This window comes from Varanus komodoensis, unplaced genomic scaffold (assembly GCF_004798865.1).
Source record: "Varanus komodoensis strain SLA01 unplaced genomic scaffold, ASM479886v1 scaffold101, whole genome shotgun sequence".
NCBI classification, from domain to species: domain Eukaryota; kingdom Metazoa; phylum Chordata; class Lepidosauria; order Squamata; family Varanidae; genus Varanus; species Varanus komodoensis.
In genome coordinates, this window is record NW_025335275.1 from 1 (window position 1) to 16384 (window position 16384).

Here is a 16384-nt window from a genome sequence, read left to right on the forward strand (position 1 = left end):
TTCTGGATCACTAACTGGTTAAAGAACAGAAGACAGAGGGTGGGAATACATGGCCACTTTTCCCAATGGAGATAGATAACCAGTGGAGTCCCACAGGGTTCTGTGTCGGGACCAATGCTTTTCACTGTATTCATCAATGATCTGGACTTAGGAGTAAGTAGTGAAGTGGCCATGATTGCTGCTGACACAAAACGTTTTAGGGTGGTTAAAACCGAAAGGGGTTGTGAGGAGCTCCAAAGGGATCTCTCCAAGCTGGGAGAATGGGCATCAAAATGGCAGGTGCAGTTCAGTGTAAGCAAGTGTAGAATCATGCCTGTTGGGGCAAAAAATCCCAACTTCAGGTATATGGTAATGGGAGCTGAAGCAGGAGCGGCTGCGCAAGAACAGGCTCTTGGGATAGTAGTGGGCAACCCAAAGACAACGTTGTCCCGGTGTCCCGCTGCTGTGCAGAAGGCTCACTCCATGCTAGGCATAATTAGGAACGGAATAGAAAGCAGAACAGCCATATCTTACCCCCCTTGAGTACATCTTGGACTGCACTTGGAATACCGTGTTCAGTTCAGGTCGCCCTACCTGAAAAAGGGCATTGTTGAGGTGGAAAAAGTGCAGAGACGGGCAACCAAAATGATCAGGGGGCAGGAGCAGCTCTCCTGTGAGGAGCAGCCACAGTAACGGAGACGGTTTAGCTTAGAGAAAGGGCGAGCAAGGGGAAACATGACAGAGGTGTTTAAAACAATGCCTGGTGCAGAGAAATTGGAGAGAGAGATATTTTTCCCCCTCCCCCGTAACACTCAAACACAGAGTCATCCCATGAAACTGATTGGTGAGAAATCGAGGACAGATAAAAGCAAGAACGGTGGTGCTTTGGTGCTTTCAAATTTAATTTGTTTCAGTTGTTCAAACTGCTAATCATCTTTCCCCATTGGAAATACTGGAAAGTGAATTATTCTGTTCCCAGACCCTAAACAATGCTAATTTTGATGAACCTAAACAACAAATATGCATAATTTAAGGTAAAAATAACAGAATTACATGCCAGAACTACATGCCAGAATTATTGATTAAAACTTGAAAACAATCAATAAAATATGTAAATGTGCACTGTATAATTGAAAGAAATTGCATTTACTGTACTGCATGAGGGATACGCAAGAGATGTTTCACAGCGAGCGACAACTTGGGCACACAACAGATGACATTTATGCAGCGACCACTTTGTTTTACTGTGTAAAAAACAGTTCGAACATAGAAACATTGTTCAAACTTTGGAGCGATTTTATCTCGACATTAGTGTTCGAACTCTGGATCATTTGAAGTTAGAGTCGCTTGAACTACGAGGCACCACTGGGCACCACTGTACTTCCTCACACAATGTATAGGTAAACTATGGAAGCTGATGGCCACCAGTCTGAATATCTATAAAAAGGATTGGACAGATTCATGGGGGAGGAGGCTGACAGCGGCTACCAGCCTTGCTGGCTGTGTGCTGCCCCCTTACCAGATGCAGCAGGCCTCGCTGAGGGATTCGGGGTGGAGGAAGTCTTGTGTCCACTCTGCTTGAGAGATTCTGTGGGCAGCTGATCTGCCAGCTCTGTATGGAGTGCTGGACTAGATGGACCTTGGTCTGATCCAGCATGGCTTTTCTTATGACCTCCCTCCCTACAGTGAGAAAGCTGACTGGCTCTGGGTACAATTCAGGGCATGTTATCTTAGTGTGGCCCTCACGGTACTCTGCACTAAAATGATTGAAATGGCCTCGGTGGGAGAAAGAAGATCGATGAACCTCTTGCAGAAGCTCATCAGGGACAGCTGGCGATCCTTAGATAATGCTTCCTTGTAGCACACAGGCAGCCAGGTCTACTAGCTCTGGTGAACATGGGTGCAGGACTAGACAGATACAGAGGACCGGAGTAAACTTCCCCACTACAGCCATCCCTTAGGTTGCTGGGAGTCTTGGGCTGTGATCCGATCAATGCTGTATCTTGTGATGTGCCATAAACTGGCTTTCAAGTGACAGGTGCTTCACTCAAGTGAAGACAAAATTGGGCTGAGCATGATAGCTGGAGGGGTGGCAGTGTCAGTGTAACCAGTGAACACATGGCAAGTTGCAAATACACTTGGCAGAACTGCCCTTCCACTACTGCATACAGGAGGAATCCTAAATGTGGAAGATTATATCTGAAGGCACTTCTAAACTGGCCATAGAAAATGAAACACAGGTGGGTGTGGTCTAACCCACAAAGCACCAGGATGATCTGAATGTGTTTGGTCCATCACTCCCTATACCCAATCCAGTGATGAATGGCTATTCAGCATGGACTGCTGGCATATGGCACAGCTTCCATTGAAACACAATTTTGTGGCAAACATAGCTTTACAGAAACCATGGTACCAATGTTGTTGCCAGAACATCAATTATTATCAGAAAGTGTAGGCCATATTTGGTGGCTTTGGGGTATCCAGGAGGGCACATGGTGGCAATATCTCCCTTAGGGCTAGGAAGATGCTTAAAGCAAGAGCCAACACTTAGTCATGTCACAATTGAGGTAAATTCAGAAGCATCCCAAGAACCCGAGGATTATTCTTTGTTCACACCCTACCATTTGGTGCGTTTTTGCTTTGGAGAACACAGCAGAGAAAGCTTGGCAAAGGGGCATGCATTGTGCACCAGTTCTAAGTCTGAGCAGCAAATGCTATGAGATGCCCACCCTACTCAAGAGGCAGATCCAGGCAGTTTACTGGATCAACCATCTGCTGCGTGTGCAGGGCACACACTTGCTATGTGCGGAAGAGCTGCTTCCGGGCAGCAATCTTGAAGGCTCCCGACATGCTTTACCCATCTGTAAAGCAGAGAGATGTCCAACCTTGTGCGAGCTCTGCTATCCTTCAGCCTGTGACCGAAATGAAGCGGTCCTTGATTCAGTAAAGAGGCGACTATCAGGTTTCCAAGGAGAGCCCTTACCAAAGAGAGACTGAAGGCCGGATCTGGTATTAAACACTATGCATGTAACATTTATTCTATGATACAGAGGATCCAAAGGTATAAGAATGCAAGTTCAGCAATCATCAGCGGCCATATCCAGAGGCCTCATTCACACTTGCATTCATCCAGTGCTCACACGCGACCAATAGACCCTCCTCCAGCGTTGATCAAGCATTGGCAGGGAGTGTGGGCGACCAGTTGCAGCGCTGTTCTGGCACACACGGGAGCTGGAAAGCTCGGGCATTTTATACCTTAAAGTTGACGCTATCAGCTTCGTCCAACTGGGTCGAGCAGTGAACTCCTCTGAGCAGAGCTGGCGCAGAATGTGAGTGGCACAGTTACGCCTCTGGACATTTCGGTGGACACGCCCCTGGGGCCTCTGGTGGTAGGGGCAAGCTGAGACACAGTTCAACAGGCTGCCTTTCTGGCAAACAACCTCTCCCCTAGAAGTTTTTACAGTGACAGAATATGCCCCAAAGAGCAAAGAGTCTCACTAATATGCGAAGAAGTCACATGTAACAGTTTAGAAATTCCTTGATTCAGGCATTTACAACATAATTCGTCTCTGAAATAAGAAGGAATGTTGCACATTCAAATCTGACAAACTGTAAGTAGAATAACACGAGCTCATTATGCTAGTGAAATGAGCAAATCATTCCTTTTTGCGGTGTTACACAGTGTGTCCACGTGCGTGCGTGCACAAACTCAGTTTTCTTAGCTTACAGGTTCGCATGGGAAAAACAGCTTTTCTGGCACGAGGCTCTGCACTTACAACGAAGTGAGCCGGTCAGGTGTCTGTTGTAAAATACCGGTTGCAGAAAGGCAGAGCTGATAACCTGACCCCTTTGAACTATCGCTTCTCTCACAGATCCAGTGATAGCTCTCCTTGCAGGGGTAGTCATACCACAGACTGTTTCTCATCAAGGTACAATTCTCAGCCTTTCCACCATTGGGCTCATTCTGATCTCAATAACTAGAAAAATCAAAGGACAAGACGGCTTAGAATAGAATTTTCACCTAGAAGATGCTGAAAAGTGAAGGGAAAGATATTGTATTGCTCTAAATGTTCACTCCACTCATATAACTAAACTCACTTGAAGATGCCTCTTACCAGGACCTTCCATCTAGCACAGGACTTTCTACTTTGACTTCAGCTAAACATTGCAATGCCTGGTGTGAACAGAAGAGAATGGATCTCTCTAACTGTGACAGGGGCAGAAAAACTTCTGAAGGTCAGCTATTGGGCAGCAGCAGTACCTGAAGGGGACACTGGTAGAGGATTTTTCATAGGCAATGACAGTGACGGTTAGTACTGCATAGAATAAAGCAATGAGAAACCACTTCTGCATCGTCTTGCCTTGAAACTCCTATGATGAAACAATTCAAGATGAAATAGTGCCAGAAAATGAGATACCCAGGTCAGAAGGCACTCAGTGGATTGCTGAGGAACACCAAAGGACAGTACAAAAGTGGCACTGGAGATCAGATTGTATATTGCACATTGGCAACTAGGGTGCACCAAAGAATTTAGAAAGAGATCAGTCTGTGATTTATAGACTATAGGAAAGCCTTTAGCTATGTGAATCACAAGAAGATATGAATGGTCCTGGAAGAAATGTACATGTCTCAGCATTTGATTGTTCTGATTGTACATCAGGCAAGAAACTACTGTTAGAACAGAATGTGGAGAAACAGAATGGCAAAGGCATCAGACAGGGCTTCATTTTTTCTTCCCATCTATTCAATCTCTACTCAGAACATATTTTAAGAAAAGTTGGATTAGGTTCAGAGGAAGGAATGAACATTGGTAGAATCAATAATTTAAGATATGAGATGATACCAGCTGTGACTTGAAATGACTCCTGATGAAAGTGAAAGAAGTGCAAAAGCAGGAATGCAACTGAACATTAAGAAAACAAAAATTGCGACAATTGTGACAAAAATTGTGAAGAATTATGTACATTTCATCCCAACAATGAAGACATAGAAATTGTGAAAAAAATATTTATATAGGTTCAGTCATCAATTCAGAGGGAGATTGCAACCAAGAAATCAGAAGACTGAGACTTGGAAGGGTGATAATGAAGGAACTAGGAAGGATAATCAAATGTAAGAATGTTTCACTAGAGACCAAGGGCAAGATCATCTACACTCTTGTATTCCAGATCGTTATGTCTGAGTATGAAAGCTGGGCAGTGAAGAAAACAGATAGGAAGAAAATTGATGCACTCAAAAAACGGAGACCTTTGCGAATACCCTGGACCAACAGAAAGGCGAACAAGTGGGTCCAAGATCAAATTAAACTAGAGCCTTCCCTGGAAGCAAAAACAACAAAACTGACATTTCAGGCACATCATGAGAAGACAAAACTCCCTGGAGAAGACAATCATGCTAGGGAAAGCTGAAGGCAGAAAAAAGGAAGACCAGGTAAGGGTTAACTTTATAAAGGAAAGCCACAGTCTTGAGTTTAGGACAACTAAGCAGGACTGTCATGCTTTGATTTTGAAGAGCTTTCATTTACAGGGTCACCATGTCAGAGATTACTTGACTGTGCTTGACAACATTATTAAATTTGTTAATTGATTTCACCAGCTTTTAATGTCAAGAGAACCTGTGTGTAACCCCCACCTCCATCCTATCACTTCAGAATGGTTCCAAGAGTGATTGCCCATCCTTAGAATGGCACTGTTCATTTTGTTTGCTGTGAGAAACACCAATAGACATTGGCCACCCCAATGCCTCTTGCCTTATGCGAAAGAGCCAACATTTCTCCCCTTTCTACAGTCTCAGTCAGTATGCCCAGTGGGCAGTGATTATGGAAGTTATAGTCCAAAACATCTGAAGGATGTAAACCTGTCCCTGGTTTACAATGGCTAGTAGATTTCCAGTGTTGCAGACAGAACTCTTTATTAATCCATCTGGAAATGCCAGGGTTCTCCAAGGCCTCCATCCTTCATTCAGCCATAGCAAACATGGGCTATCTGATATAAATTCATCCCCTTTTGTAGTGCACCATGACACATTAACTGGGTCATGGAAGAGTCCTATCGCACAGTAAACTAATCTACATATAGTTCCTGAAATATGCACACTGTCCCATGTGGCAGTTCAAATATACTGCCTGCCAATCTTTTGCCCCCTTAACAGGAACTCAAAAGTTTCTGCACATGAAATTGTTCTTGGGTGTACTTCCTATGCCTAAATGCCACTGGAAATGTGATGAACCATCAGTCTGTTTGGGAACACTAAAGATTTATGGAATATGGCAGAAGTTTCTAAAATTGCATGTGCAAGTGGATGTTGCTTCTTTCCCTCATGATGGGAGCTCTTCCAAGCCTTCTGAGATGTTTTAGAAAGAAGTGGCTAAAAGCTTGCATATTCCAACCCTTGCCCCCATTCACTCCACAAGGTGAACCAGAGGTGGCCTGTCAGTTGACATCTCCCTCAGCACAAAAATGTACTTTGCATTCCAGTTAGCTTTCAGATAACATTTAATGCATCCAATCATTTCTTTTGCAAATTAGTGCAAATAGGTACAAATGGAATGAATAAAGTCAACGAGGAGCCAATAAGAAGCAGAGAACAGAATTTACTGAATACGGTGACTCTGAGAGCTGGGAACATGGGACTTACATCTGGTGGCTTGTGAAAATGTCATTGCCTAACATTTCCAAGGAACAGTTGCATGTTACTTTCCCTCAGAAGCCAAGATGCCTTGAAACTGTGTAAAGAATGCAGATAACGCTACATTTGTGACAAGGTTACATTTGCATCTCAAAAGTGGAGTATGATGGCAGTGGTAAAAAAGGCATACCACCTATATCTTGGATGCAACATCCAAACAAGATGTTGGGACAAGAGTTGGGCCCCTCATTATTGTTGCATTACATGCGCAACTTATCTGCATCATTGGCTAAACAAGAAGAAAAAGTCCATGCCTTTCACAGTCCCAATGGTCTGGAGGGAACCCACCAATCATAGTAGCAACTGGTATTTTTGCATGGTTCCCCCAATTGCAAAATGGATCTCAAGAAAAAAGGAGTGGACCATAGAATATCCAAACATTCCATCCACACTGCGTCCTGTACCCCAGGATGAGGACTTGGCAATTCCAGATCCACCAGAATCCTCCTCTCTAGACTCAGATGATGATAAAGATAATTTTGAATTGTTTTGATGCAATTTTGACCTGAAGTTGTATCTTGGAAACTGGAGCCAATAAATACTCCAGACTTAATTTTCCTTTATTAGTGACCCAATTCTGGTAAAATTTAGCTGCTTTCATTTCTGAGGCTTTCTCCTTGTGGACCAGTGTTATTCCATATCCTGTCCATTATTCCATGTCTGGAACGGATGAGAAGAGGTCTTGTCCTTCTTCTTTGTGACAGCCTTTCCGGTATTTGTAGAGTGCTATCATTGGTGAGGTCTAGGTGTTGGGTATAGAAGAACTAATACTTCACGTTTTGGAAGCTGTCCTTTTTGCAGCTGCATCACATTTTTGGCACATATTTAGCTAAGATCCTTCTTACCATCAGAATCATTGAGCCAAGTGTTCCCAATCTTGTAATGGTGCATTTGGTTTCTTGTTCCTAAGTGAAGGACTTGGCACTTGTCCCTATTGAATTTCATGCTGTTGTTCTCTGCCCAGCAGTCTAACCTATCCAGATCATCCTGTATCTTATTGCTGTCTTCCAGGGTATTTGGTATTCCACCCAGTAATCTGTAAATTTAATTATCTTTCCTTCTCCTTCCTTATCTAAATCATTAACTAAAATGTTAAAGAGTACCTTTCCGAGGACAGAACCGAACCCTGTGGCACCCCACTTGCCACCTCCCCCCATTCTGAGCATGTGCCATTGATGTGCACTCTGAGTCTGATTTTGCAGCCAATGGTGGATCCACTTAATGGATGCACTACCTAGCCCACTCTCTGGATGTGGTGGGGGACTTTGTCTAGATAGATTATGTCACAGCATTTCCACAGTCCATCAGGAAGGTTACCCAGTCAAAGAATGAAATTAGATTAGTTGGGCAGGATTTGTTCTTGAAAAATCCATGTTGGCTTATAGTAATTGCTTCATTGTCCTCAAGGTGTTTGCAGACTATTTGTTTATAATTTGCTCTAGAATTTTTACAGGGACTGATGTCAGAGTGTAGTTCCAAAGTTTGTCTTTTTTTCCCTTCTTGTAGATAGAGACAGCATTAGCCCTTCTCCAGTCATCTGGCACTTCTCCTCTCTTCCATGAATCCTCAAAGATAATAGATAGTGGCTCTGAGAGTTCCTCCACTAGCTCTTTTATGAGTCTGGGATGAAGTTAATCAGGCCCTGGAGATTTGAACTCATTTAGCCCAATTGAAGGGCAGCGGGGCTCAACTCCTTGACCATTTGCCTTTCAATCTTGGGCTGCCCTCCTGCCACTTCAGCTCGTATTGCACCTTCATCAGGAAGGCTGTAGTTCTTCTTTTGGGAAAAGACTGAGGCAAAGTAGGAGTTGAGCCCTTCTGCCTTTTCTTTGTCGTCTGTTATTGTTGCATCTATAGTAAGTAGCTGAACTCCCTTCTCTTTCAGCTGTCTTTTGCTTTGGATGTATTTGACAAATGCTTCAGTGACTCCACCACCAACTGCTTCAGTGACTCCATCTGTACAATTAAGTACCACTAAACTTGACAGGGCTTGCTTCCAAATAAGCATGCATAAGTTCATTTTGTAAGGTCCTCCCCCCCACAACTGCTGGTATGTCTAGGCATGCTGTATGTTACAAACAGATGGGGAAGAGCAGTTATGGAGGCCTAAAGCTGAACTAGTTTAGAACAGACAATACTTCAACAGGTAGCAAGAATCCCATCCTTTTATTGTTTGCACAGCAGAAGGTTACACAGTCATTTCTGAATGGAGAGAGGCAAAGACAGAAGAGCAGTCTGAGAATGACTCCCATGATTTGCCTGCTGCTCCCTTAGGTTTAGTAGACAACCAACAGGAGAGATTGTTTATAGATATAAGACTGTCTGCTATCAGAATAGAAGCAGTTGCTTAGTCAGAAGAGTACTGGTGGCAGTGAAAGGGAGACCAAGATCACACCCAGTCTAACTCACACAGGGTAAGGATGAGGCCCCAAAGGATGTGCTATCAGCTTGTCCTGCACCAAATTTGCACCCAGTGCTGCAACATGACCAGTTACCTACATATGCACATGGGATAGAATGAATATTCCAAGGGCTAAAAGACTCATCTAAATCCCCATGAGGGAAAGCAGAGCACCTAGTTTGAGAAGAGAGTTGGGCTAAGGGAAAGAAAGGACAAAGAATGGCACTTGCCATTCAAACTCAACAATAGATATTTACTTCAGGGGCAGCTTTAAGAGTGACCCATATCTACCTGTGTTGACAAAGGATTCCTTTATATCAGGGGTGTGGACAACTTGTTTTTGCTCACAACGTCCGTTACTTGCAGCCAGCAGAGCCAATAGTGAGGGAATAGTTCGTCAAAAATTTGGAGGACCACAAGTTGCTCTCATTGCACTAAATTACTGGATGTCTTATTTAGGGGAAGGGTGTCTTGTTTAGTCCTAACTGTGGAAAGTTAAGTGTTAGCAGACATAAACAACCAGGAGGAAAGTGCCAATACACAGGAAAAGTGATTCACCAATGTGCACATGTGGGGATGAAGCACAAGCAAGACTTCAGCAAAAATGCTGACTCCAAGAAGTAAGGGGCCCTTGATATTTGCGGAAGGGCCCAAAGAAGGCCTGTGGAGCCAGGACAGGAGCTAGCAATTCAGGCCCCTGGAGCTGCTAACGTAAAGGTAAAGCTTTTGTGCTACTCCATAACCTTGCTTGGGAGGCATTCAGTTGAACCAGGGCCCTCACACAAGGCAGATGCAGATCCCTTTCTAGCTGGACCTCACACACTGCAGGCCCTATACAGAGATGGAGCCTTCACGGAAGTTTGTTTTTCCAATCAGGGCGTTGAGGAGGACAGGCCGTCCACTCCTGCATTCAGACTGTGCAGCTTTGATGATGTCATCCATTTGCTCCTCATTCTGGCGGCTGAGCAAGAAACCTTTTCCTCCTAATCCTTCTGCTACCACATGGTAATCTGTGGGGAAGAGCACCAATCATGAGCAAGTGGGAAAAGCACATTTCAGAAGAGGCAGGGTGCTTCATTTCTGAAAGAGAAGACTCCCTGGCATAACACTACCCCTGAAAGATTATGTATACACAGTGCTGAAGGAAAGGCATGCTTCCACTTCATCAATTCCAGGATATGTATTAAAACATGTTTCCAAGGTTTGGCAACTGCTGACTCCAATCACTAAGCCCAGCAACAGTGGTACCTCAGCTCACAAACCTAATCCATTCCATGACTCTGGTAGCGACCCAAATTGGTCGCGAGTCAAGTCAAATCTCCCCATAAGGTTCAATGTAAATAAAGTGAATACTTTCTGTAAATATTTTTTATCACAAATATCTGAAACAAAATAACAAAGAACAACAAAGTAACAAAGTACAGTACAGTAGAGAACACTAACCTGGGGAGGGAAGTTATTGCTTGGAGGGAGAGTCCAAACCATAAGCATGCGATAGCGATCGTGCTCAGGGTGGGGGGAAGACAGCTGTGATTGCGATCGCACTCATGCAGGGAAGAGGGGCATGATCATGGGCATGCTCATGCAGGCAAAATTGTTCTGAAATTTCTGTTCGTGACCCGATTCGGTCGTGAACTGAGGCATTTGTGAACCAAGTTACCACTGTACTAATCCTGAGCTACCTTGCCAGCTCCTGGACTTGCAGTCCTTAATGCTAGCACAATTTACACCCCTCTTTTTTAATCATTCAATTGGCATATTTTACTTTTATGTTCAACAGGCCTTCATTTCTTCTTGACTCCCTTTTTATTTTAATAAACAGTGTATTTCTACCCATCAGCCACATATTGCATTATAAAATGGTGCACACATGGAAACTTGTAAAATGTGGAACACCCCTTCTTTGCACATAATGCTAACCCATCCATGGTTTAATTCATGGTTCATTGCCCTATCCAGATCACCAGATGATCAGGCAGATGTTCAAGCAAAGCATGGTTTTCTCATTCCTTGGGTTCTTTGCATCCCATATATGTTGCCTGCTTGCTTCCTGTATTCCATGCTTTTGTGGCAGTATGTAGATGGAGGCAGATTTTTTTTTACTGACTCTTGCTTGCCTCCTGTGTAGTCTGGTGAAACAGTTTGGGGTTCACACTTAATGGCTCAGAGTTCACAACTCTACAATAAATTATGTGTTCACTTTCTGGGTTGTTCATGGTTAACAAACATGCTTTGTTAGTGCAGCTGAGTTCTCACAACATGAAAACCCAGAATTCAATAACCCATGAGCTCACACTGTGAGTGATCTCTTCCACACTAAGAAATCGATAGGATTAATTATGACTACATTTGCATAGCTGCATCTTTAAAAGCTAGCATGACTCATGAAAGACTTGGGATGAAAGTAAGAAATTGTCCTTTCAGTTGTATTGTTTATGTGTATGTCTTCAAATCCAGCTCCTGGGAAGAAACAGATGTGAAGTTAAATTGACCTGTGTGTTAATACTCCGTAAAATCAATATATAGATTCGTGCTTTTATGTATGTCTTCTTAAGGAAGAGAAGAGATTATATCTTGATTATCTCTATTGGCCTAGAGATTATGTTGACATTTGATAGGCATATCCACAATGTCATACACAGTGCCTATAAAAACAATGATATTGGTGATGGGATCTGTGTAAGTAATAATGATTTATATGTTTATGATTGCTGAATGGGCTTTTTGATTTTTTTTACACCATACAGATACAGTTACTTAAATCTGTTCACAAGTAGTTTTTTAACTTCACCTGCTCCCACTGAGCTGGCTTGAGAATGCTGTCTGGGTGATTAGCAAATATCCATGAGTTTATACCAGCAAACATCCACAAGCTATTTATATCTGCAACATGCAGCTGGTAGTCAGAAATGCACAATACTGCATCATAGGTAAACTCTGAGAAACTCCACTAAAAAGGCAGGTTATAAAAGCAATGTAATCAACATAATCATCAGTGTTCTGTGCAAAGGAACAGTTTTTGACAGAAGAGTGGAGCTTACTGAACACCAACTCCAAATCTTCAGAAGCCACTAATAAGGGGCTGGCCCCAGTGATATCACAAACCTTGGCCCTCCAACAATCACAGGAGCTCATTAACATAGCACTTTAATAATAAAAAGACTGACAGTACACCTGAAGCACTAGGGGAATGGAGGGGAGAAAGACCAAATAGTGGAGTAGGAAAAAAAAGCATGCTGCCATTCTTGGTTTAATGTCTTATTTTACAGACATGTGAAGCCACTGAAATAGATAATAATGAGCCCAAACACAGACGCCATGCAGCAAGATGGAAAAGGGGAGGTGCTTAGTTTACCATCCTTAGTCTACCACCATTGAAACATGTATGCTTTCTAACTTAGAGAAAAATATATGGTAATGTCACAGGAATCTGGAGATTTAAGACAACAGGGGTTGTAACAGGATTTACAATCATAATACCACACCTCTTTGTACAGACTAGTCTATACATCACATTGCACAGGGGAATTTGCAGTACAGGCAGAATTTACCATGAAGCAAGGTGAGGCATTATCTTGTTGGCCCCACATGAGAGTCAGCCCAGGCTTTTTTGGTTCCAATAGGGCCAGGATTTGTGTGTAGGATGTCCTGCCTCCTGCCATTTACACCATCAACTCACCCAGATACTCCAGGCCACAAGCTACATTGCTGCCCAGCATGGGAACTTGCTCTCGGGAGATCTGGCTCCAGCAGGCATCATTCCCCACTAGGGCGATGACAGGGGTCTGACAGAAAAGACAAAGTGTTGAAGAATCAAACAGAGTTGAGACAGGCTGCCCCACAGTCCTCTCCTGCTAACATTTTTGCTATTTGGGCTGCTCACTTTCATATGTATGAGTACTGGCAAATCGACAGTGCGATTCTGACTGCAAGCTGAACTAAGTCCCCTCTACCTGTTTCATAAGTCCCTGTGAGGAGGGAGAATTACATCTCAGTCACGTGGCTCTTGCACGCAATCCAGTCCTCTAGATTCCTCTCCCTACATGTTGCTGGAAACAAATGGAAGGGTGACAGGCAGAACAAACAGCAGCAGGGGGAGAACGAGGAAACCCTCCTCCTTCGTATCTGTCTTTCTTCTTCTTTCCATGCCTGAGTAGCATGCTTGGGCCATAAGAAAAGGGAGAGAAATGTGCATGCAAAAGAAGAAGGTAGCCATCACTTATCACTTGCACTTATCTTGCTCCAGAGACCTACCAGGCACATTTGGGAAGTGCACTGGCTCAGCTTTATATGACCTGGAATGATGTGGGAGTTGAAAGGGAGAACTACATGAGAAGGAAGGGTGGTTGGCTCAATTTGCAAATAGGCCACTCGGCATGGTGGAATGGAAAAGTTTGCCCTTCCTGCTCTCATGTCACCAAAACCAGCTGCCAACAAAAACCTACAAACAATCAGGAAGTTTTGACTGAATAATGCAATAGCCATCTTAGCAAAACCGCCATAGTTCCATGAACTTGCCAATGCTGCATCTCTCCAGGTGTTTTCTACACCCACACCATGCTGTGCAAACACAGGAACCCAAGAAACTGGGCAGAGTTACACCTACCTTGTGCCGCACGAAGGAGTCAAACTCCATGATGCTGAATCCAAGAGAACCATCTCCATATATAATCCAGACCTAATAATGATATGAACAGAAGGGCAAATGATGCAGTTAAAGACCAGGCAGGAAGATCTTAGTACCCTATTTCCTTTTACATGAATAAGCAACTGTCACCAAAAAGGAGGAATGCTTAATCTGGAGAAGGTTTAGTATAAGCAAACATATCAATTAGGGATTGAGACATTTACCCATTTACCTCTTTTGAGAAGAGGGGACATTCCACCAGAGCTTCCATCCTTACCTTCCCATCACTAAGCACTAACCTCTGAGTCTGGCCTGCAAAGCTTGGCTCCTAAGGCAAAACCTCCACCAACCCCCAAAGTTCCAAAGGCTCCTGCAGTGAGAGAAAAATGGAGAATTAGTAAGTGAAGGGAGTTTGCAGCTGCCTGGCTGTTCTGCAGGCCTTCTTAACTGGTGTTGTTTTATTATGACCGGTTGATGTTAGCTACTTTGGATGTCTCATATACAAGGTGGCATGATGGGATATATTGTAAGTAACAAATAGACCATAGTCCTGTACCAAGGAAAGGCACACACTAAGCAGCCCCAATGAACAGGGCTTACACCAGTTTTTTTAAAGCCACTTAAATAAAAGACAAAGCACAGCATCTGAAAGTATCTTGATCCAAGCAGAAAAACTCTGGATGGAAAGTATTTCTGATTTTTTCCTTAAATTGACCTGTTCATCCTATTCTTCTAATCTGAAATCTTTCCAAAATGATGTTCTTTTGTTTCCCCATTTCAGTCAGCAAGCTCAGTGGCAGTGACAGTGGTCATGGCTGCTCCAACCACCATTTTCTGCTGCCCTGTTCACCTAACAACAGGTGAGTTTCTAGCAGACAGGATACTGATTGGCTGCCCCTGCACTTCCTGCCCTCCCTCTCAGTGCATGCACCCTGAAGCTCAGCTGCCCTGCTGGCACCATGTCAACTGTCCGGCCAATTGCACATCTTGTGCAGTGCTAATTGCTCACCTCACATGCTGCATAGCCAATTGCCAAGGGGTCCAGCTTGCACAATGGTGCTGTATTATCACCTCACAAGCTCTCATACACTATCCCCATGTCCCTGCACTTTGTGTGAAAACTCATGCTGTCCCCATGCATGGGACATGGGGCAGCCCATGAGAACTCCCATGAAGGTCAGGCACTTGAGAGGTGATGGAATGGTCCTGCTGTGCAAGCTGGATAACTCAGCAATAAGTCAGGCAGTGCATGAGGCAGGCGACCCAGCCATGAGGTAGGGGGCGGGTGACTGGCCAGGTGACAGACATGATAGCAGTGAGGTGGCTGGGTATCAGAGGGTGCACACTCAGAGGGACGACGGTGAGCAGTGCCCATGGGGGCAGCTGTGTTAACGCTAATGAATTCACAGGGACTTTGCAGAGCAGGAATGCGAAAAAAGCAGAGGCTGGCTGAGAACATCCTCAGAGGAGCATGTGGGCCAATAGGGCAGAGGTAGGCAACACAGGCAGGAGTGGTGTGCACTGGGACCAGTTCCCAGCCAGGGAGGCTGATAAGGTATGTGCTGCATTTGGAGGGAAGATGAAGGCATGCTGAGACTATTCCTGAGTTGGTGCCTTGCAATTGTGTGTCCATAGAGCACAAGGTAACTACATGGTAACCATATGCATTATGCAGGATGGCAAATATCTTTCCTGGATGGGAAAGATTACACTACCTCATGCTGCAGCAGAGGTCCATGGGCAAGAAATCTCAACAATGAAATGTCCTAAGAATCACCAAGCTACAGCTTGTCGCCTGGATCATAAAGTCCAAGTCTTTTCCCCCCAGGAGACACTCAATTTAAAGCTTCTCCACCAATGCATAACTCTTCCTAATCTCATGTTACCTGGATCTAGCCAGGAGAGCGGCTCCCTGGGCTTCACAATGTAGGCAGCACTTGCCACAAAGTCACCCCCATCTGCAATCAGCAGGCTGTCCTCTGGAAGCAAGCAGTCCACATGGTGCAGCAGTTTCAGAGGGTTCAGGTGTTGTTCTGTTGGCACTTCTGCCTTCTCTCTAGGAGGAAAAAGTGTCATAATTTGAAACACATCTGTGAACAGGCGTATACTTTGCAAATCACAATGTTACTGAAGGGCAGGGCAAAGCAACAGCACCACTGCACATATGCACGCATATGGATAAAGACCATTGGTTAGTCACATTTCTAACCTGTTTTCTTTCTCCTTCATGCAATCAGCCTCCTTTAGACTTGTTTTCCAGTCCTGGGGACACGAATAACCCTTCAACTCTTGGCTCAAGTGCACTAGGAAGGAGCCAGCATCTCCTGTGGAAAAAGGGTTGTACAAGGCCTGAAAAGCTCAAGGTCTAGGAAAGAGGGAGGATGAAGCAAATGTATCCTCAACTTTAGGACACTGGCATGCCTTGAAACATCCTTTTCCTCCAGTAATTCAACCCATGACAAATACCCAGGACCATCTCGTAATCCCTTGGCAGCCCTCTCACCCTTTATGGTTATGTGGGGTGTCCAAAATAAATGTGCATTTTTCAGCAGTTGTTCCCGGTTCCTATTGACAGCAATAATTTTGCTGCGTTTGCTCAAGATACGTCCATATGACAGACGAAAATCACAGACTGTGCCTGGAAAGGAAAACCAGAGTTATGGAAAGACTTAAGAGATTAATCACACAT

At 44.1% G+C, this 16384-nt stretch overlaps 1 protein-coding gene across 8 annotated transcripts in view; it reads right to left on the reverse strand.

Annotated features, from left to right (window-relative positions):
* Window positions 1–8814: 8814 nt before the first annotated feature.
* The window catches only part of ILVBL (ilvB acetolactate synthase like), a 51265-nt gene continuing 43695 nt past the window's right edge, over window positions 8815–16384 (reverse strand). For 7 of the 8 annotated variants that reach the window (XM_044419266.1, XM_044419267.1, XM_044419260.1 and 4 more), the window contains 7 exons: window positions 16199–16333; window positions 15905–16019; window positions 15582–15751; window positions 13995–14065; window positions 13675–13746; window positions 12748–12853; window positions 8815–10078 (listed from right to left, as the gene is read on the reverse strand). In XM_044419266.1, the coding sequence (XP_044275201.1) occupies window positions 9900–10078; window positions 12748–12853; window positions 13675–13746; window positions 13995–14065; window positions 15582–15751; window positions 15905–16019; window positions 16199–16333 (848 nt within the window). In that variant the 3' untranslated portion in view covers window positions 8815–9899. Of the gene's footprint in view, window positions 10079–10556; window positions 11529–12747; window positions 12854–13674; window positions 13747–13994; window positions 14066–15581; window positions 15752–15904; window positions 16020–16198; window positions 16334–16384 lie in introns of those variants that run through there. The other variant, XM_044419268.1, reaches the window with a different exon arrangement.